Source organism: Cydia amplana, chromosome 14, assembly GCF_948474715.1.
Source record: "Cydia amplana chromosome 14, ilCydAmpl1.1, whole genome shotgun sequence".
Classification (NCBI taxonomy): domain Eukaryota; kingdom Metazoa; phylum Arthropoda; class Insecta; order Lepidoptera; family Tortricidae; genus Cydia; species Cydia amplana.
The window spans coordinates 9,551,711-9,575,915 of NC_086082.1; the positions used below are offsets into that span (position 1 = coordinate 9,551,711).

At 36.7% G+C, this 24,205-nt stretch overlaps 1 protein-coding gene across 7 annotated transcripts in view; it reads right to left on the reverse strand.

The window, feature by feature from the left end:
* The window catches only part of LOC134654117 (rap1 GTPase-activating protein 1), a 433,547-nt gene that overhangs the window by 132,085 nt on the left and 277,257 nt on the right, over positions 1 to 24,205 (reverse strand). For all 7 annotated transcript variants that reach the window (XM_063509551.1, XM_063509550.1, XM_063509557.1 and 4 more), the window contains one exon: positions 8,958 to 9,099. In XM_063509551.1, the coding sequence (XP_063365621.1) occupies positions 8,958 to 9,099 (142 nt within the window). The remainder of the gene's footprint in view (positions 1 to 8,957; positions 9,100 to 24,205) is intronic.

The window sequence follows — 24,205 nt, forward strand, 5'->3', positions numbered from 1 at the left end:
GTGCGAATAGGTAATTCGCAACTCGTGTCGATTTAAAACACTCCCTTCGGTCGTGTTTTAATTTATCGCCGCTCGTTTCGAATTTCCTCTTTTTCGCACTTGTATCGAAAATAACTATTACAATTAGATGATAAATAATTAAATAGCCACCGGTTATTTGATTAACGCCACAATTAACAAAGTTAATGAGATCGATGGGTAAGTTTCCACAGATACTTGAGCAAAGAAAGGAATCTTTTACAATGGAACTGTCAAAAGAGCTTAATCATAAACTTTCTGAACAAAGGTTAAACGCATCGTACTTTTTGGGGACTATGACTAGAGAAAGACTGAAACATGAAATCCATTTTAGTAAGTTTTGAGCTTTAGCAGTAAGTAGGTATCAGTAGTCCTACGAGAAACGTACAAAACAAAGGCGGGTCAAACACATTTCAGAAGAATGTCCTGCCTTTGAACATTCGTATCACGCCTTTCTTATTTGAGTCTCAACTGTCTCAAGTAGGAACAGAAAAAATGTATCCCGCCTGTAAGGGTCCAGCGTAAAAATAAGCTTTACCTAGATTATTTTAACTTTGCTACGTCTACAGGAAAGACGTTAACTAGTTAACCATACAATAAAATGTCTATGATCCAGGCAGAAAACCCGTTAATAAATTTCTGTTCATTCGAGGATACGTTTGACAAATTATTGAAATTGTGTATTCTGTGTCATGTGTGTATTGTTTTCTTGTATTCTGTGCCATTTTCGCCTTTTCGGCTTTCGCAAACCTACAGTGGCTTTATTAGTCACTGTTGATAAAGATTGTTTGTTTGTAGACTTCAAAACAAGATTAAATTTTAAACATAAACATCATCGTTAGGGCTCGTTACTAAATCGGTAGGACCTAGCACCCGTAGGTATGTATTTTGACATAGATTAGATAATAAATGAGACTTTATCGAATTTACTGAGACAAAAACTTAGTGACCGTTTCCTTTTCGACCTGTCTTCGCTGTATAAAATATCTTCAGTATTCAATAGTCATTCCCAGATTGCCGATTTTGAGAATGGCTCGTAAGGCAATATATTTAGCTGAAATATTTCTCTTTCGGAGATTTATAAAGGTAAGAAAAATACATTGGATTTTATTTAAATATTTATTATCTTAATTATAAGACAGTGATTTCAAAGGTAATAGACAAAACACAATAACGATAATCATTCGATCATACACACACATACATACATACATTGTAACATGTATTTTTACATTTCCTTGTACCTATAGGTAGTTTGTATCGAGACATTAATAGTTATTTGTTTTACACTTAGCGCCACTTGCACCATCCCACTAACCCGAGTTAACCGGTTAAACCTAGAGTTACCATGGTTACCAGTAGAATTTGACACTGGGTTACCGGTTTAACCACTTAACCCCGGGTTAGTGGATGGTGCAAGTGGCACTTAGATAAGTTAAGTTAAATTCAACATAAGAAAGACTAATGTATCGTTTGCATTTAACGAGATCACTTTTTATTTCCAAGGTTCCATGTCTCATAAATATCTGAAGTCTGATCAACAAAAAATCCTGAATATCAACGTATATCTCTATCCATATATTAGTCTATTCTGTTCTGACGGTCGTACATTTACTTGAATCATGTTAGACCGAAACTGAACCGAACAAGCTACCCCTGTATTACCACCGCCAAATGAGGCTGCAGTTGCATAAGCGATGCACCGCCTACGTAATGACTGCGCTAGTGAGGTCCTCATACAGACACATACGAGATTCTTTTTGATGTTCACACTTAAGGCTGAAAACCTTGCGACACATCAAAAGGGATATGATGTTGTTCATTACGTGATGTGTTTGTGCTACTACGAATGTTTTGTCTTGTCCATAGGTCGTCATTATATTTAAGAAAAGACCTCCACCTTTGGACATAGGCTAAAGAATGCCACAAACTTCGAGTATTTTTGTTGTTGCTTTTCAGATCGTAGATGCTGCATCTTCCAATTTCGGCTATACCAGGGGGGCTACCGCGAAAACCGAAATTAGCCAATTGCGGGGATCTTTCCCTTTTACTCCAATGAAGGCGTAATTAGAGTGACAGAGACAGATGCCCGCAATTTGCGAACTTCGATTTTCGCCGTTATAGCTCAGTATGTTCCTAACATGGCAAGTAATGTTTGTAATTACCACGGCTGTGATAATAGGTATATGATATTTACCTAAATAGTTGTCTCATTTCAACCAAACACGTTTTTTTTACATAATTTTGAAAACTCAAGCGGTTAATTTAAAACTTAAGGGTAACTGCACCAGTGATGGACATTTTAAAGTGACAAACATCAGCTAGGTATAGACACGTGACGTGTTTGTTACAAATTACAGTCATCATTGAGTTTTCATCCACTACTGCTGCCGTCACACTAAGCAGCCAAATTTGGCACCCGCAGTTGTATAAGCAATGCAGTGATTACGTAATCACTACGCTACGATGCGACCGATAACGTACGACCTCGTGTGTTCATTCATTTTTTATTGTGAATGGCTTTTGTCAATGCTTAACGGATATTACATTATCACTGCATTCCATTAGGATTATTACTGTTAGGTTTTAATGAGGTTTTAACTGGTTTTTAAGGAGGTATTGATAAAAAAGTATTAAGGCTTAAAATAACGAGATATAAGTACCTACCTACTTCATAAATTTACTATTACCTACATGTTACATGCTCAAGTACTGACCTATCTGCAATCTTATTACATTCTTGCGATAAAATGCTATATTGAGATGATTAGATTTGATACTGAAATGAAATGACAATATAGGTATTTATTTACATTGTAACGCGTGATATTCAATCAGGTCGAAATGAGATTTGTAGTTCGAATGACGGCCTAATAATTAAGATACTAATACAGATTGTCCTAAAAAAATATTAACATTTAGAAATGCTAAGGGAGGTAATGCTACTTTTGTACCTTTAGGTATTTTGGGAACCTAAGTACATTCTCAAAATAAGTTCTTATAATCATCGATATACCGGAACACATTAATCACTAGTCGAACGTGATCTTGAGTATGCAAAATTGCATCCCGCCGCGGCGCCCAATCAGTCACGTTTGCCGCGCGTGCATACAATGTGGGACCCCGACGTATACAGATTCAAGAAATAGTAGTAGTATTTTGCATTGCTCCCATCTATACTATGTCTCCCGGAATAAATGTTTGTTTTTTTTTACGCTCGCGGTATCGCGACGGATTTTACGTAATCGGTGTGCGCAGCGCGCTGTAAATCCTCCGATCTGCGCTGCGCTCCGCCGGTTTGCGCAGGCCTTAAAGCGAATGTATCCATTTCAGCTTGGGCAAAAAAATGCTTTTCTTTTCTATGATATAGATAGGAGGCAAACCTGATAGTAACCCGCAACACCCAAGGGGTTGTAATTGCGTAGCCGAACATTAAGATGCGAGTAGGTACGCTCTTTTCTTGATGAAGTTGTTTTCGTATGTCCTTCTGTTCTCGTCTACATGTTACTTTTCTCAACTGGTTGTCGTGGAATTTGGTGAGCGGAATCTATAATTCTATGGATTTTTTTGTCGATTCAGATTATGAAAATTATTCAAAATAGCAGAAATTTCTTCCATAACGATAAACATTAAGCGATTTTAATTAATAAGTTTGTTATTTGTTTCACATTAGAAAATGTTGTAATGATTAGAACATTCGTTTGTTACTTATTTGTTTTAGAAGGAATGTATCATCCTGTCAATAGATACCTAAATGGTTTCTTGGAAAAATGTATTCCTTCCTTAATATTTATTTATATACATTGTATATTCAGATAATCCACATAATAAGGATAATGTTTCGCACAAGTATAGGTAACTATTTAACATTCCGTAACAGTTGAATTTAATATTTTTACAAGCCTTTACTTAAAAACTAATGTCCGACTGAAGATTCGGTTTCGGTTTCGCCCAGTTTCGGCCATAAAATCATGTTTTGGCCGGTGTTTCGGTTACGGCCAAAAAACGGCCGAACCTCTCGTTACGAAATGGTACTTCCTACTATGAAACTAAACTATGTGACAAAGGCCAAAAGTTGAGGAGCAAGCAGGACAACAATATTTATGTATACAGAAATTAATTGGTTTATTAGAAAACACAATTCCCCTAATGAGCGACGGTCGACGCAGTCTTAATATGTGTATAAAAGCGGTTTAATGACATTTTTTTAACGATTTTAAGAAGTTTACAATAGTTTCGCCTTCGGTTTCGGCCGAAACTAGAGCCAAAACCGAAGTTTCGGTTTCGGCAAAAAAACATGTTTCGATCGGACACTATTAAAAACTTGACCTTAATTTTTATGTTATGTAATTCATAACTAATTGAAACGATATTATTTGTCGTTTCCAGTCCGAGTGACGTTTGTTATTGTTCTAGGTTAGATATTTAAAAAAAAATGTCTATCGGAAGCTTCAAGTACAATCCAAAAGTGCCCAGCTTCTTTTACCACGAACATTTAACTCAAACATTCTTCTTACTATCTGCTTACATTTTTGATTAGTTGATTTAATTGTAAAATGATTAAAAGCTACCTTGACCCGTACAAAATAAAGTTCATTTTTCAAAACCAAGTATAACTAAGATACGAGGTTCATAAAGTAACCAGTTTCCTAACCAAGCTTAAATCATTTTGAATTTGGCACACGTCTCGGGCAAACTAGTCGGCTCAACTTTTTTAATCTGATAAGGAGTAAATTACTTAGAGATAATTCACGGACAAAATCACGATTTATTACTAATGTCGAATGTGAGGTAATCGTTGTTATAAATTACTGTGGCAGTTAGTTGTCAGTTTTAATAATTATGAGTGTTTATATATATTAAAAAAATTGGAGCTGTTAATTTTTTTTTATGCAGAGGTTTCTTATTTTCTACTGCTTATTGTTTCTTTCCTAGATTTTAAATGTTGTTTTTTTTGTATAAATATCTAGTGTACCTACCTATGTATAAAACCTTACTTGTATAAAAATAAAGTCATTTATCTTGATTCTTCTGTAAAAATCAAAGGATTTAAAAAAGTGTTCTTAATACAAAATAGGGAAAGGGAGAAGTGAGGAAAGGCCTTTGCCCAGCAGTGGGACACACACATAGGCTAATAAAATAAAAAATAGTCCCATTAATTAATTAAAAGCACTACCTAATTAGGTATTACACGACCATAAAAAGAGTTAGCAAACCGAAAATCACGACATGTATCGATGATCATGTTCGTGCATTGTGAACTCTACAGCTACAGACATAAAGCTCGAATTTGCTATCCTTGTTACATTATACTTATAGGTGTTTCGGTATCATTACAGAGTTGTGAACCGGGCTTATTGACCTAACCTCTATTTGAAGGCCGGGCCGTATCTCTTTATGCGACCACAACGATCGGATAGCGAATGTTACCTTGCTTGAAACACGATTACGACGGTAGTTTCTTTTTCAAATGGGAAATTTTTTTGGTAGTAATGTCTTTCATTTCATTGGTATTACTTTTACAACCTTATTGTTTTTACTGGATTCTGGAAGACAAAAATAAGTAAGCATTTCATTCATCTGTATTCGATCGATGCATCGAGGAAGAACATGAGATTGCAAAACACAATGGTTTATGATAATTACGTAATAATATTACCTCTTTTTATGTTGATTATTGCGTTATTATTATTATTATAACAATCAAATAAAATCGATTTAGCAAGGCCAATGATATTATTATAATGAGTTCAGAAATAAAACGGGTGAACGCATCGGCAGATTACGCTAAAACTTCTTGTCGAGGTTAATTTTGTTAAACATAAACAGAAATAATTGAATTAAAGAAAATGTCGTAGATTGATTATTAAAAGTGTAGTTACTTAACTAGGTACTGACTCAGAACAATAGTTATTTTCTTATACAGACAATAGCTGAGCACAGTTTTTTGTTTCGGACTTTCTCGATCACGACTTTAATATAGTTTACACTGTTGATTCCACAATATAAATAAGGTATAATATTGGTATTCACATCATTGATCGTACAAAAGAAAGACTAAATGACTGATAACTTTTGGTGATGACTATCACCAATCAATCAACTATGTATGTACCTATATATGAAAATATGTTTTTGTCAATACAAAATTGTTTATTGCACACACGTCAACTAAAGAGACGATGTTAATTTTCTAGTCCTCTCCTTTAGTGATTGTAAAATTGGGTATGAATGCCAAACCCATAATCGTAATATCACATTAGGAACTGAGATTAAGCAAAATAAATATTTTAATACGATTATACAATTTCAAAAAAAGGTCACCGGAGCATCTCGCCATTTACTTATAGCAATAAAAACCAGGGCTGAGTTCAAATGAGTATATAAAACTACTTCGTTAAGAGTTTAAGTACTTACTCGTAAATGAATTCGATAGTAAAATGAATAAAGTTATGCAATATTTTAAAGTGACATTGTTTTCAAAAGTTCGAGCGTTACTATACATTTAGTTAATCAAGTGCCCGAGCTAACTTGCACAGACTTTGAACTGGCTATATGTGGAAATACGACTAATATTTCCATAGGAATTGGATGTTCACGGTGGTACTTCCACACTTCGGACTTAACTTGGTCGGACTCTAACTAGAAAATGCATAAGAATGCACCAAAAGTCGTTCTAAAAAGCAATTTCGGACAGGTAGGCCCCCAACCGTGACGCCATGCTTGGCTTGCCACCCCGCATCCGCACTTGTCTTCTAAGTGTTAACGAACTTCGTGTTTGGTGACCCTTTAAATCGTTTCAAAGTAAATAGAAATGAGTTTAAAGTTATAAAACTTATACATTGCGAACCTTTTGTTTTTAATGCCTCTTTGTCCTTTTCTTTTTTGGGTTCTGTAATAAATAGAGGAAATCTTAGCTCAGAACCCCTACGCGTCTATACATGTACTTATCATCATTTACTTAAAGTGTCATTCTATGGAACTTGCTAACTATGTAAACAAACGGCCATATTAAAATTGTCTCTCAATGTCAATTTAGTAGTGACTTTTGTTTTCATAGTTAGCAAGTTTCATAGAAAATGACACTATACGTGTTTTTTGCTAATTCATATTTATATATTTATGTCATTATAATAATGAAACGTTTGGCATTGTCATTCGTCAACTAAATAGGTGTATTCATTATCTTCGATTATGAGACTGCATTCCGAAATCCCCTATTGACGTTTTGTTTGAAGGGGAAACCCGGGCAATACGCATAATGTGGGTAAGAAGAATATCCGATTTTTCTAAAAAACGGTAATAGATAGCGCTTTTGACACTTGCCACCATGATTCGGCATGTAGTCAGCGACGCCATGACAGTTTGACCAAAACAATGTAAGCTCCCGTTTGTTGTAAGGAGGAAAAAAAATAATTTGTACTGTTTCGTTACGATTTTCGCAAACGTTTGTGCATCAACTTTTTTACAGTGTATGTAGTGTATAATTATAAGTTTTATTTGTTCAATGGCATATTTATTTAAATATAATTTGTGGTAGTAGTTTTTTTCATAATCTACAAATAACATTTTAATTTTGTTTATCGATCTAATATTGGTATTTTGGGCAAAACGAATATGGGCAAGACGGATAATTATTACAGACGGTTTTATTACAGATGTTTTTTTATGGTTTTAAATTACAAAAGAAAGCGTGAGAGGGCATCGTGGTCAGAAAAATCTTTAGAGCGAGGGGTAAAATCAGTAAAAGAAGAAGGAAAATCTATAAATTCTGCCGCGAGATCGTTTCGGATTCCATTAATTACCTTGCAACGTTACTTAAAATTAGGAAGTATCTCGAATGCCAAAATTGGGCGTATGAAAATTGTACGTCATAAGCAGTTGTAGGTGCTTGGCTTTTGTGCCTAATGCCAAGGCTGACTGTGTTGTTTTTGAGTTATCCTTTTTGCCCTAGTGGCATATCCGTTTTGCCCGACCCCGGCGGGCAAAAAGGATAATCGACACTTTTTGATTTTAGTGGTTTTAATAGAAGAAATTGGTCAAGTTTTTATTTTTTTAATGGCTGTTTCCAAAGTTTATGAAACAGTGTACGAATTAAAAGTAAAAAGAATAATATTTATTACATACTTTTATTTTATTATGTCACTTTCCCTTAACATATGCGTTTTACCTGGGCCTCCACTACCTACGGCTTTTCTTGCATACTTATACTTACATTACACTTAAGTACTTATGAAGTTTAAAAACTGAACACACAGGTATAAATAAAACTTATTAAACGGATTATATCGCGTATAATGAATTTAAAATACATCCCGACGTCTCGTCACAATAGGTAATTAAAAAAAAGTGAACAAAAGAAAAATATGCTAATGAATCTGATGATTATAAATTAGAAATACATCTCGTAAGTACCTACCTATCAATAAATTTGCTCTTAGTTATACGGGTTCAGACGACAGGAGTCAATGAGTACAAACACCCACCTCAATGTCGTTGGCAAATTAAAATCTAGATGAAACTGACCCACCTACTTACTTACAATTGGGTATTTAATCTAACGACTGCTTGTCTACTTTATTCGTAGCGATTACTAATGTGTCAAAAGTCATAATTATGTACCGTAAGGTCAAAGTAATTTAGCCCTTATAAAGTTACTTTTTCCACCCATGAAAACCCATTTATTGAAATAATACATTCTTAAGAATTACACTAAACGCTTGACACAAAAACAGATTATCACATAATGTCGTTTTTAAGAATTTACCAATTCAATAAAATAGGTTTTCATGGGTGAACAACCCTAAAAATGAACCTGCCAAACCCTAAATTTTTTTTTTCCTAAATTAATTGCCTTTTCTACATTTTCAAAACAACTCGACGTTCAATTCAACTTATTATCAAACTCAACTAACTACAACTAAGTAAACTCGACTTACCTGAGAAAAGTACGGTGGCAGCACCGCCCTCTGGTCGTCCAAACGCGAACATTGCACCCGCTCTAGCAGTTCGAATAGCTCGTGTTGAGCGCGAGCGCCCCCTGTCGTTGTCGAGCTCCATGGCGCCGCCACGTGCTGCCGCCTGTTGGCAAGTAGAGGATCCCGTTAGTCAAGATTACACTGAAGCGTACTGTGGTACGGTAGCGGTACGGAAGTGTCAATAGGCGGCGTTGTACTCATGTTGGGTTGGTAGTTTACAACGTTGACGTTAGATGGCAGCACGGAAACTTATTGTAATTTCGTTGCTAAAAACTTTGTTTTTACACGACTGCCCAAACAAAAAGAGTGTATTGTTTTCAGCGTTCATGTTTGTATTGTATGTATATATTTAAGTATTTATTATAATTGGCTAAGCAAATGTTGTCAGTAAAAAAAGGCGTGAAATTCAATTGCCGCCTTTTTCTACTGACAAAATCTGCTTGACCAGCTAAGTATACTTAGTTATTGAAAAAATGCTGACAAAAAAAATTATAATGTTAATAAAAAAACCTATGTAAGTATCGTACTTACATTACATGTCTTATAAGTTCCATTATGCAATTTATGCATGACCTAATTTCGTTCCTACTTAGTCATATGCATAGTGTTACCATTATTACTACAAAATAGAACAGTGTATTGAATTAAAAATCAAACGCTAAAAATATCACCACGAAAAATGCGCAACGTTTCTACGCTATGTTAAAATAGTTATTTGTACAACAAGAGATCAAAGTTTGATATTTCTTCGAGTGCTTATTTTGAGTCCCGTGCAAGCGAAAGATTCTATACTACTCACTGCTCACTGCTGATTTTTCTCACTGTTTTTAAGTAGCAAAGCACCCTTGTTCGATCTGCTGAGGTGAAAATAAAATAGTTTTATTTACTTATTTTCAAACTTGACAGAGGCACAAGGCACAATGTACCTGCATAAGTCATCTCTCGATAAATATTTCCTCTGTTCTGTTTGCTATTCAAACCGCTTCAAATACTTCAAAGTAAGTATAATCTGAACCTCTATAGCCGGTAGTTGTTACGAATGTAAGGGCCATGTTATGCTAGAAACTTGCTTTTACTTTATAAATAAGTAAATGTGTTTTATGGATAGACCTGAGCCGTAAAGACCGTAAGAAGCACAATAGGCCTCGTTACTTGACACTGTACAAGTCCAGATGGAGCTTTTATAATTCTTTTCCTAAAAGAGTTATAAAGATATTATTTTTTGTTCTGAAGCTGATTGCAACATTTGCGACGTGTCAAGTTTTTTTTTTCAATTACAGAATACCTACCTACCTATACTAAAATCCCCCGCGATACCGCGAGCGCCCGCCAGCCCCGGCGCTGACGGCCGGCGCACTCGGGAGGCCTCGGCGCATGCCGGGGGATGCCGTGGCATGCCGGCGCCTACCGCCGCGGTATCCTCTAGTGTGCTCCTCGATGCCGCGGAGTAACAATCCTCCGTGATGCTTCGAGGTCGGTCTCAAAGCATTTAAATTTATGCCTGAAGGTAATTGAAATAGGGAAGAAAATACATTGATAATTTTAAAGTGATCTGCGTTGCGCTCCGCCGGTTTGCGCAGGCCTTCAAACTAATAAACAATCGGCACGCGTTTATCAAATCGAACAATACTCCAATTGCAGCCATTTAACAGCATGAGATGAAAATATTTTACGAAGTCAAAAACTCAATGGGTTATACGTAATATAATAAACAAAACATAAAAAAAACCGGTTCCCAACTCGATAACTATGGAAATAGTAAACAAAAACGCGTGACCCTAACGACCGGACACTAGATGCATATAAAATTTGCACAACTGTGACGTGCTTACGGAAAAGGGTCTTTACTGCGATAGGCGCTTGGGTCGACAAGCTTAATTTTTGTTTATAATATAGTTAAAAATGACGTAAGCGCTAGCCGCAATAAAACTTATTTTTTTACGCGACCCAATTGAATAACGTAGGATGCCAATATTCACTTCAGAGACACATACACTCTTCTTCCACTAAAACAAGAACTTGAATAATAGCGCATGCTGTGATTTATGAGTCAATTAACTGACCATTCTTTGGTCCCTCGGTCCTAAACGCTATGACCATGTTTAATAGGTTTTCGAATTAAAGGGGGAACCAAATTGATCCTCCAACCGGTTTTCAGCGACTCAATTTACTCAATCAAGGTCTGTTTGTTTTACGGATAAGGTTAATTTACTTGTGTCGAAGGGATTCCTTTGTGATTGCTTGTAAATTTGATAGCAGATGTTAGTGATCCTGTTTGTTGTGTTTCAATTATGATAATCTCCGGGGCTACAAGCTATCATGTCATGTATCCATTGTTGAGTGAAAACTAATATCGCTTATGACATGACTAGCAGATAAGCCCTAAAAGCAGATGCGGCTTAATTACTTTAGGCTCTAAATAGAAACAAATCCTTTAAAATTTGTAGGTTTATCTATACTGGCCTTGCAATAATTTCATCTAATACTAGATTATGAGAAAGACGGACCGGATAGTATGCTTGTAGTGTAGCAACATTCGTAGTTGTAAAGAGTTGTTCTAGTAGAGTATGCCCGATTAGGTACATCAAAACTTACTAAGTTTTAAAGTAATCGGCCCTCCATACAAAATTCTATGAGAAAGCAGATTGCTTTACTCTCTACTTTTAACTACCAAAATATAGCGACTTTGAGGATTCAATGAACCTGTTTGCTTTTGTTTTTTTTTTTAATCTGATAGCGCACATTTTAAATATGTACATTCATATAGGTAATATATTTGACTCACACATGATTTTATATTCTGTAAATGCTGACCTCAGTAACTGCTTTTAAATTTTAAAAGTTTATAATGGTTTCCAAAGCCAAACCGAATATGTGGGCGATTCGTCTTTGTCCGTCATGATTCAGCAGGCCAGATGTCGCTCGCGAAATTGCAATAGCGTGCAACGCTGAATATTTTACTGCCCTCGCCCACTGTCCTATATCAACTATACTGGAATAAAGGATCGCGCCACAAAATAGGACAAGGACGCCAAATATTTGTGCGGAAATACATGGCGAATTTAAGTCTATTGTTTATAGTTACAGCATTTCATTAAGATGTGTCGAGTATGCTATTTCTGGAATCTTTTTGTTTCTAATGTTTCTATCTGTGTTTTGTGTTATAGACTGAGAATACTGTGATAGACTGTGTAAACAAGTAGCATCAGTAAGTGTAAGTGTAAGGCCTGAGTGGACTCTCGAGTTTGGCGTGCAGCGGGGCGGGGCGTGCGGCGTGCATGTTAAACAAATGCAAACGTATAGGAGCGGCCTTAGTGCACGCTGCTCAAATCACTTGTGACCCCGACGCCACGCTGCACGCCCCGCCGAACGCTCCGCTTCGAGCGTCCACTCAGGCCTTACACTAAGATTAACCTTTTACGAGTATATCTTGAATCAACATTGACAATCTTTATCTACTACTGCGCTTTAGTACCAGCATGAACGAAACAGTATCAAGTCATAAAACATTTTATAATTTAGTGTCAGTTTTAGTGTATTCTAAGATAAGTCTATAAAATTTTCATGTCTCATTTAAGATTCAGTCCTTATTCTATTTTAAACAAATCACACGAGTGTCACTAAATATAACTGTGACGATACAATATCACGTCCATATTATTAGGTAAGTAAAACACCAACACTCTTAGCTGTCCACCGGTGGACCTTATGCCTTTTGTAATAAGGTTTACCGATGGACAGTTAACAGTATGGGCGACGGTACTACATAAAAAAAAGCGGCCAAGTGCGAGTCGGACTCGCCCATGAAGGGTTCCGTATTTAGGCGATTTATGACGTATAAAAAAAAACTACTTACTAGATCTCGTTCAAACCAATTTTCGGTGGAAGTTTACATGGTAATGTACATCATATATTTTTTTTAGTTTTATCATTCTCTTATTTTAGAAGTTACAGGGGGGGGGACACACATTTTACCACTTTGGAAGTGTCTCTCGCGCAAACTATCCAGTTTAGAAAAAAATGATATTAGAAACCTCAATATCATTTTTGAAGACCTATCCATAGATACCCCACACGTATGGGTTTGATGAAAAAAAAATTTTTGAGTTTCAGTTCGAAGTATGGGGAACCCCAAAAATGTATTGTTTGTTTTCTATTTTTGTGTGAAAATCTTAATGCGGTTCACAGAATACATCTACTTACCAAGTTTCAACAGTATAGTTCTTATAGTTTCGGAGAAAAGTGGCTGTGACATACGGACGGACAGACAGACGGACAGACGGACAGACAGACAGACAGACATGACGAATCTATAAGGGTTCCGTTTTTTGCCATTTGGCTACGGAACCCTAAAAACCGGCCAAGTGCGAGTCGGACTCGCGCACGGAGGGTTCCGCACCATCAACAAAAAATAGAGCAAAAAAAATCGTGTTTGTTGTATGGGAGCCCCCCTTAAATATTTATTTTATTTTATTTTTAGTGTTTGTTGTTATAGCGGCAACAGAGATACATAATTTGTGAAAATTTCAACTGTCTAGCTATCGCGGTTCATGAGATACAGCCTGGTGACAGACGGACGGACGGACAGCGAAGTTTTAGTAATAGGGTCCCGTTTTTTACCCTTTGGGTACGGAACCCTAAAAATAAGTATTTCAATTATGAATCTCAATCAGTGGATTCAGCTCGCTCTTTTCACCTCCGTTTTTAACATTTTCCTACATTCGTTATCTGATCTAAAAATGCTGACTTTTAAGCCTACTAACGAACTGGTGCCCTGATTTTAGGCCTAATACATTTTAGCTTTCCTAAAATAGTGGACTGAGCTGCAATACCCAATTAGTCTACAGTTCTACACTATTAAGAGCGTAATCCGTTACATTTTGCGTAATGCATACCAATTCACAAGCTAAGTACCTAATTTAGCGTTGGGCGGGTAACTTATCGTGGATCACACATGGCTTTTAGGAGTCTAGGGGTAAGTGTACGCACTTTGCTGAGATGTCGTGGAGTCATACTGCCCTTGGAGGGTTGGGAGCCTATCCAAGATGACAATCGTTGATAGAAAACGAAACGATAATCCTTAATGTATAGAAATAGTCACGTGACTTTTCGCAGCATTTGTAGTCCCGGTACATTTTTTGTTTTCGCTTGGCGTTTGTCGATGGACGATTTGGCATCGTGGCTAAGCCGTGCATGGCTAGTACAGATTTTCGAAACAAACCATCCTGGATTAAGAACAATGAGGATTTTAACAATAATGCATGCATTAACCATAACATACCTCGTTTTCGTACCCCATCAATATTTGTGAAACATAGCTTATCTTTTTCTTTTGAATACCACACATAATCCGCTTAGTGCAACTATAGATCTGTACCAGGGATGTTGCGAATATCCGCATCCGCAACCGCGGAACTTCCGCATTATTTTCAACATCCGCATCTGCATCCGCATCCGCATAAAATCGACGCGGAGCTTATTCTTGCTCAAATACTAAACGTTTCGTTTTTTTTTTTAAATAAAAAAATACTAAAAATGTAATATTTGACGTTTTCTAAGTACCTAATCTTGACATCCGCATCCGCATCCGCGGATGTGAGTCTTTAAATATCCGCATCCGCATCCGCATCCGCGGATGTCAAAAAATCTGCATCCGCAACATCCCTGATCTGTACTTAGTCTTACTGGTTATGAAGCTTTTTTGCCCGAAAGCTGCATTTTGAGAGGAAAGCAAGCCGCTTTGCACGATGATAGTGGAGGCTCAATAAAACGATTTTTTTCGAAGAACCGGTAATTTCGTCCCTTAGGAGCCGAGGTGAAGCGAGGTCTGTTATAAACAGAAAAAAAAACCTACAAATTTTACAGATCATCCGATTTCGTTAAATTTGGTATCAATTGTAAGAAAATGACTTTCTTTATCGTAAAAAAAATTAAAACAAAATATGTCAATACAAAAATAATGTATAAAAAATTGAAAACTTATTTTTTCCTTTTACACTTTATTTTTGCAAATAGTGTGTTTCGTATAGAAAAAAGTCTACAAAAAGCACTAAATGATAAAATCAAACATATTTCTTATCGTATATTGAAAACCGCATCAAAATCGGTTAAGCCGTTTATGAGATTCAAGTTTTAAAATTTGGCTAAGTTTTATTTACATGGCGATTTTTAGTACTATCATATTCTTGAGTTGGAACTATTATTGGGCTTCTGTTAATGACCAAGTTTATGCGCTGTAGGTTGTTAGGATAAGCAAGGATACACATGTTGAAGTGTTTGTGTTTTGATGCCAGTGGAAGATGGCCCTTCGTGGACCAGAAGGTCTTCCAGGCGTTTTCGATGCGTCGATCGATTTCCTTGGACTGCATATTATCGAATGATTCTATCTGGCCCATGCAGGTGTATTCGTCAACAAAATTGTATATCCTGCCCATCTACCGTGACCCTACGTTTCACTCCATTGACCATTAACTGGGTTTTTGTCGTGTTCATTTCGAATCCGACTTCAAGACTTGCTGGTCTAAGGTCTAACATTTTCTCTAAATGAGGTGCAGTGTGGTAAAACAAAACTATGCCGTCGGAAGAACGCAGGTTTTTCAACCTTATTTCGCCGACGTCAATGCCCATTGTTTCCCATTTAGCCACCAGCTTCTGGACGATTTCCTGTAGGCAAGAGGTAAACAGCTTTGGAGATAGCGGGTCGATCATCCTGTTCGACTCCTTTTTGGATGCAGAATTAGGGCCGGGAACTTGCAGTACTTTTGCGGTAGATGGTTCCGATGAGCTTGTGCCTATAACGCTGCTCGCGTTGCTTCGCTGTGTGGCTAACGACGTGTCTTACACTAAATATGCGCCGGACCTGGGGTCGCCCCTTTTTCACGTAGGCATCATTGTCCTAACTTATTGATAGTTTTTTTTCCTCAGCACACTAAGAGCCGCTTGTCTCTACGGCTACTGGTACCTATGTACAAATTCGTAGGCAGGCTCCAAATTAGAATGATTAGAATATTTCGCTCGTTTAAGTTTTGCTGTATTTTCGGCGGCTGCTCCGACGCGCCCTGTGGTAGGTGTGAAGGGGCAAGTGTGCTTACACACGTCGCATCCCAAACGGGGCTGCGTTTTCAGCAGTGTCAAACAATCTGGCCTTTTTCCGTCAGCCCTATTTAGGCCCTGAGACTGCAACACGTCCAGCGTCCAGTAGCATTCTGAAGTACCTCCTGCCTTTATACCTAAGTAAGCTTATTTGGTTCCCTAGAAACCATTTTATTAAATTGTATTATGCACATGCAGAGCACAGAACGGTTTTTTACAGTACTTAAAGAACAAACTTGTAACTAACCTTCCCTCAACTCAAGCTGCACTTCACAAACATACGTTGCGTGCAGCGTACCATGTGAGCTAAGTACGAATGAAGGCGAATAGACCTTTTCAGGGTTCCGTACTCAAAGGGTAAAAACGGGACCCTATTACTAAGACTCCGCTGTCCGTCTGTCCAAACGGAACATAACTGGTAAACATCCGACTGTATCTCATGAACCGTGATAGCTAGGCAGTTGAAATTTTCACAGATGATGTATTTCTGTTGCCGCTATAACAACAACTACTAAAAATAGAATAAAATAAATATTTAAGTGGGGCTCCCATACAACAAACGTACATTTTTTGCCGTTTTTTGCGTAATGGTACGGAACCTATCGTGCGCGAGTCCGACTCGCACTTGTCCAGTTTTTTGTGAATATATACACATATTTTTAAAATAAATAAAGTAAATACCCACAAAATACTTAAAATTTACTATGATTTACGCATGTATGATGACATGATTTTTTGGTCTATAAAATAAATAAATAAAACTAAGCCAACTTCTGAAACATGGATCTCATAAACTGCTTAACCGATTTTGATGCGGTTTTCAGTATATGATGAAAAATGTGTTTAATTTTATGGTACAGTACTTTTTTCTAAACATTATTCAATGTGGAAGACACTGTTTGCACAAATAAACCGTTAACCGTTAAAAAAAGTAAAAAATAGGTTTTCAATCTTTTCACACTATTTTTCTTTAATAATATTTTGTTATTATTTTTTGTATAATTAAGAACGTAATTTTATTTCAATTGGCACCAAATTTAAGGAAATTGGATGATCCGTGAAACTTGTAGGATTTTTTTTCTGTTTTTAACAGACCTCGCTTCACCTCGGCCTCTAAGGGACGAAATTACGGGTTCCTCGAAAAAAAATGTTTTAATGGGCCTACACTATCATCGTGCAAAGCGGCTTGCTTTCCTCCAAAAGTGCAGCTTTTTTTTCATAACAAGCATGACTAGCGTGGCCAGCTTATTAAACGCCCTTTAATCATGATTAGTGGTGCTACATCTTAGTTAAACACCGTGAAATTATGTTAGGATTGAATTCTATTCAAACAAATAACCAACACGATAAAAAAATCAAAGAAGCGTAGTAAAAAAGTCTTCAAACGACTTAAAAAATGTGGGTAAATCTTTTCATCCTCGCGTTTATTCAGTAAGCTTACACTGTTTTTCAAATACGGAATGCAATAATAATTATATGGATAGCCAGCATATGCAATTATAGGATTCACCTCAAAATCCAGTTGTGCAGAAATGTGTGACTGCGAAACAAGCTCGTCAGATCGATCCCAGCTCAGACCCACGGGCAGAACCCATCACGGCCTTAATGTCCAACTATTAGTCCTCTGCCGTATCATTACAAGTACTAAACGTTCTGACGTTTTAACGAGTTCGAAACCATTTTATCACGGTACACCTGCACATACCACTGGCTTGAGGCAATGCTGTTGAACTTTGACCATCCTCAAGGGATTATAAGCTTTACTGGATCGAGATAAAGTTGTTTACATTCAGCATTATGTTTTACGGAGAATGGTTATCTTATCGCTTGATGCGCGGGCACATTGGGATAGGTCGCTGTACTAATGGGCTTACGTTTCGTGTGATATTAACCGCATTAGAGAGTGGTGAGAGGTAGGACATTAATGTTAATAGTTTTTAAGAAAAACGAGATTTATATTATTGTAATAGTCAAAAAGTAATAGGTTCTTAAACGTTGCTCGGAAGACGAAGAAGCAGGTTTATTAAAGATAAAGATAAACTAAAAATAATAAACTAAAGATAAAGATAAAATTATTGTCCATCTATGTCTATCACTACATTTTTGCAAATAAATATATCTTTATCTTTATTACCGCTATTGAGTTAGTTGTATTAACTAGATGACCACATACATAAAGTCCACAATAAGTCTACTAACCAGTATCTATTTATGAAACGTCAAAACTATTTGTTGCTATGATGGGTAACGCATTCTGTGACGTCACAATGAATGAACCGCCTTTTAATGAGTTTGTAGATTTTAAAATATCAATTGAAATCAGCGTTATTTTGTTTATCCAGTGTCTTTCCGCAAATTTGATTTCATGACATGAATAATGTTGTGAAACAATTTAATTTATCTAGGTAGGATAAGGAACAACGCTATTAAAATGGATTGATAAAGGGTCAAATCTACTCTAATGAAAAAACGCCACACCTTTGCCCAGCTAGCAGCTGATTTGAAAAGGGTTTACATTTAACAAATTCGCTTAGAATTTCAAACAACCAAAGACATGAAACAAACAAAACCCTTTGAATAATGGATGTCGTTCTAAACCTTTCTCTAAAACTAACTCGCCAAGTTGCTTCCTACGCATATACAACATTTTAATTGCTAATCAAACTTTGGCAGAAGTCAAAGCAGTTTCTCACGATAAAACATGTCAGACCAACCCCCACGTACATTTGTCTGGGTAATGATACTGGTTCACATGTGGCATCCGCCCCGGAGAACAAAAAGATACTCTGAAATTACAAAAACACAGACATCCCTGACAAATATGGACTGAGAATAATGACTATATACAGTGTTTCATTGTTCCCAAATTAATCTATAAAACATGGTAAAAACTTAGGAGCAGTCTCGTACACGTTCCTGCAGATAATTATTTTCTTTGAGACTACATATATCATTAACAAGATACTAAACATTTGTTCTAAAATGGTAATAACACATTCGTTTTAATTTCGAGTAGCGTGTATTACTGCTCGTGACTAATTCGAAGGACCCGACAAATACATATATTTTAGACGGAATTTTCGTTGATTGTACTGTCTCCTCAAGCGAAAATAATATCGTCTGTAACTTCTACCTTTTATCTTTTCATAGACGGGTGTGATAATAACTTTCAACTTCAATAATAGGCAGAGAAACAAAAATTCTAAGTGCATTACGAATTACGAAATGGAGTCAACTCAGTATAATGCAGATCCAAATAGATGCTGGCTTTCATATCATATCAGCTCTGGACTTCCGTAGGGCCCAAACGCATAGTAAAACTTTTCATTTTATTGAAATGAATAGTGGGAGCTCAAAATATAACTTTTCTTATGAAACATCAGCCGTTATTTCCTCTTAAGACTTTCTTAGCTCGGAAGGAAGAACTTGTTCTGTAGCAGTGGAAGGCCGGTATCAAGTGTCAGTCATGCGCGCGCGCGTGTGACCGACATCGATCCCGCAACTGGATCTCTGGGGTGCGGCGCGCAAATCTGCATGCATTGATGACATGTTTGTATAATCAATCGGATATTTAGTAGTAGAATAAAATATATTAATCATAAAATATAAGTTTAAGTAAAATCATAAATCGAAGTTCATTTTAATCATTTCTGATCTAGACGGAAGATTAGATAGAAGATTACATAAAAAAAGTACCTACGAAGTACCGGAATGAAATGCTCTCAGACAGAACAGAAGCATAGGCAGAATATGAGTAATAGACATAGGTAGTAGTAAATCTTGCGTAAGAAAAAAAGCAAAAGGAAACACTTAAAACACACTAATATTACCGTGCGTATATCACTATTGTCATATTTCTAAACGGGCGTATCTGCATGTTAAAGCCGTATCTACAGACAACATTTTGGTACGCCACAATATGACAGTGACAGTCGCACTTGACGTGCCACAAAAGCCTTTTAAAAGTGTCTGGCGAACGTGTGAATCACAACAAAGACTCGCTTCCTGGTAACTGCGGAAACTTTAAAGGGTTAAAATCATATACAAAGTTTGTTGACTTAGTATGTTTCGTTTCTAGATAGGATATACGACCTGGATCTTAGGCTGTGGTGATAGAAACTACATTGCAGTGGCAAGAGAGATGTGAATTTGGAGTGAAATCTTCTGGAAGTTTACGACACAACGCAGGTCCGTATTAGGGCTTAATGTCAGCATAATTTAGGTTATAAAAATATCACTGCTAGGTTTTTATAAACCTAGTTTTATTTGCCACGATTAAAGATCTAAAAAGCTTCTCAACCTTTTTTTATTACATAGGTAGTACAAAGACTTAAGGCACCTCAAAGGGGCCACACTGTAATTAGGAGAACATTGATCTCAAAATAGAAAATTCAAGGTCCTTAATTATTCAAACTTGATTGCAAAACCTTTAACGAAGAGCAATCATAAGCTATATTTAATTATGATGTAATCAAATTATTCTTCGATCTTAGCGGTGATTCTGAGAACTAGATATCTTTTTAATGACATAGACAAGACAAAGTGTAAAAAATGTTGGTACAAGTATGATTGTGCAAATATGTGTAGTTTAATTTGGAAGATGTATAGAGTAAGATAATATTTAGACAAGTAGATACTAAATTAAAATAATGTTGCTGAAAGTATACATAATTAAGTTAAAGCAAAAACAGAAGATATACAACTAATAATTGAATTGTGGAAGGGATATGTATGTATCTATATGTATGTATAAAGGATAGGCTAAAAAAAAAAATTGAATTGTGCGATAAATTATGTTCATCGTTGTAAATTCAATTGGAATAGCTGTTTCCTTGGTTTCATTGTATTTTAATGGTTTTCTTTTAATATTACCAAGTAAAAACTCACAATCTTGAGAAAGGTGACTGTTTATAATTTAATATCGCTGTCACGACATTTACTACCAAATTATGTTTATTAATAATAAATATAGAAATTACACGCTATAACTTCACATATTTATTAGTCATTAAACGTAGTTCAACATTATCAACAGCATTTATTTTGCAGGAGTTGCGGATAGCAGCTAGATTTCAAGTAAAAAAATACAAAACCAGTATCATTACAAAGGCAATTTTACCTTTAACGCCGAGCCACGTTTTAAACGGAAAATATCCCTTTGTTCGGTAATTACAGGGTAAGTAGTTAATAATTACTCGTACAGCAGCGACCGCGGCTCAAAACGACTTCCAACTTAACGCTCAAACTATAACATAGCTATAGATAAATTACGCAGAAATACGTCCGAGTGTTTTGATTTATGACATGAAGTTCTACATATTAGGTTATACATTACATACACGTTGCTCTACTCGGCGGTAGCACGGTCGCATTTTTAGCATTTGTCACCGGTGTCACGTTCTAACAAGTATGTAATGGTCCACGAGCCAGGCGCAAATTTCGTCAGTCATCGCCTCCCGGGTGAAAACTCGTATACTGGTTAACGGCCATATATGATGAACCCTCGTGGACGTCAGCTGCCGCTACGTTGGTGGGTTGAGGAATGGCAGCCACCGAAACACGTAAAAAAAAAAATTTTTTTCAGTCATCGCCTCCCGTTTGATACTTAGTCAGATGAAAGTTTAGGTGCTATTGTTAATAAAAACAATCGTCAGCCGGTTGTATCGCGGTGGAATCACCGTCAGCTGTACACATGAACATGTAAAAAAATTTTTTTTTTCAGTCATCGCCTCCCGCTTGATACTTTGTCAGATGATAGTTTAGGTGCTATTGTTAATAAAAAAACTCGTCAGCCGGTTGTATCGCGGTGGAATCGCCGTCAGCTGGTCACATGAACATGTAAAAAAAAAATTTTATTTCAGTCATCGCCTCCCGCTTGATATTTTGTCAGATGATAGTTTAGGTGCTATTGTTAATAAAACAAATCGTCAGCCGGTTGTATCGCGGTGGAATCACCGTCAGCTGGTCACATGAACATGTAAAAAAAAATATTTTTTCAGTCATCGCCTCCCGCTTGATACTTTGTCAGATGATAGTTTAGGTGATATTGTTAATAAAAAAAATCGTCAGCCGGTTGTATCGCGGTGGAATCACCGTCAGCTGGTCACATGAATTTATAAAGCAAATAAATAAATACAATCTAAAATTTAAAATAATTGGTTTCAGTCATCGCCTCCCGTTTGATACTTTGCCAGATGATAGTTTAGGTGCTATTATTAATAAAAAGAATCGTCAGCCGGTTGTATCGCGGTGGAATCACCGTCAGCTGGTCACATGAACATGTAAAAAAAATTTTTTTTTTCAGTCATCGCCTCCCGCTTGATACTTTGTCAGATGATAGTTTAGGTGCTATTGTTAATAAAACAAATCGTCAGCCGGTTGTATCGCGGTGGAATCACCGTCAGCTGGTCACATGAACATGTAAAAAAAAAATATTATTTCAGTCATCGCCTCCCGCTTGATACTTTGTCAGATGATAGTTTAGGTGCTATTATTAATAAAAAGAATCGTCAGCTGGTTGTATCGCGGTGGAATCACCGTCAGCTGGTCACATGAACATGTAAAAAAAATATATTTTTTCAGTCATCGCCTCCCGCTTGATACTTTGTCGGATGATAGTTTACGTGCTATTGTTAATAAAAGAGATCGTCAGCCGGTTGTATCGCGGTGGAATCACCGTCAGCTGGTCACATGAACATGTAAAAAAAAATATTTTTTCAGTCATCGCCTCCCGCTTGATACTTTGTCAGATGATAGTTTAGGTGCTATTGTTAATAAAAAACATCGTCAGCCGGTTGTATCGCGGTGGAATCATCGTCAGCTGGTCACATGAACATATCAAGCAAATAAATAAATAAAATCTAATATATGTTCATATGACCAGCTGACGGTGATTCCACCGCGATACAACCGGCTGACGATGTTTTTTATTAACAATAGCACCTAAACTATCATCTGACAAAGTATCAAGCGGGAGGCGATGACTGAAAAAAAAAATTTTTTTTACATGTTCATGTGACCAGCTGACGGTGATTCCACCGCGATACAACCGGCTGACGATTATTTTTATTAACAATAGCACCTAAACTATCATCTGACAAAGTATCAAGCGGGAGGCGATGACTGAAAAAAAAAATTTTTTTTACATGTTCATGTGACCAGCTGACGGTGATTCCACCGCGATACAACCGGCTGACGATTATTTTTATTAACAATAGCACCTAAACTATCATCTGACAAAGTATCAAGCGGGAGGCGATGACTGAAAAAAAAATTTTTTTTTACATGTTCATGTGACCAGCTGACGGTGATTCCACCGCGATACAACCGGCTGACGATGTTTTTTATTAACAATAGCACCTAAACTATCATCTGACAAAGTATCAAGCGGGAGGCGATGACTGAAAAAGAATTTTTTTTTTACATGTTCATGTGACCAGCTGACGGTGTTTCCACCGCGATACAACCGGCTGACGATTTTTTTTATTAACAATAGCACCTAAACTATCATCTGGCAAAGTATCAAACGGGAGGCGATGACTGAAAATATTTTTTTTTTTACGTGTTTCGGATGCTGCCATTCCTCAACCCACCAACGGAGCGGCAGCTGACGTCCACGAGGATTCATCATACGTAGCCGTTAACCACTATAGGAGTTATCGCCTGGGAGGCGATTGGTCATGCAAACCTGTTCGTGGCTCGCGGTCTATAAGTGCGTAAGTGACGGGCATAGTGACACGCGATAAAAATGCTGATGATGTTACTTATTTTCATTACAATATCTTTCCATTATAAAGGGCTTGTTTGCTCGTTTGCCACTTTTTCATTGAAATATGGCAAACTTATCACAAAATATGTATGGAGTCTAGGAAGCCATGATCAAATCAGTACCTACCTACCTACATTTATGTCTCATTATTTTAAAATGCTTGATGATTTGCTGAACATGTTCCTCTTTCAAACCTCTTGTAGTTATATTTATTTTATAAACTACCCAATTATTAAAACCAGTAATTATCGCACCTATAAACCAAACAAATTCCTTCACCACAGACGTTGTTTCTACTAAACATCGATAATAACATCCACGATGTTGTTTTTGCTATAATCCACACCTA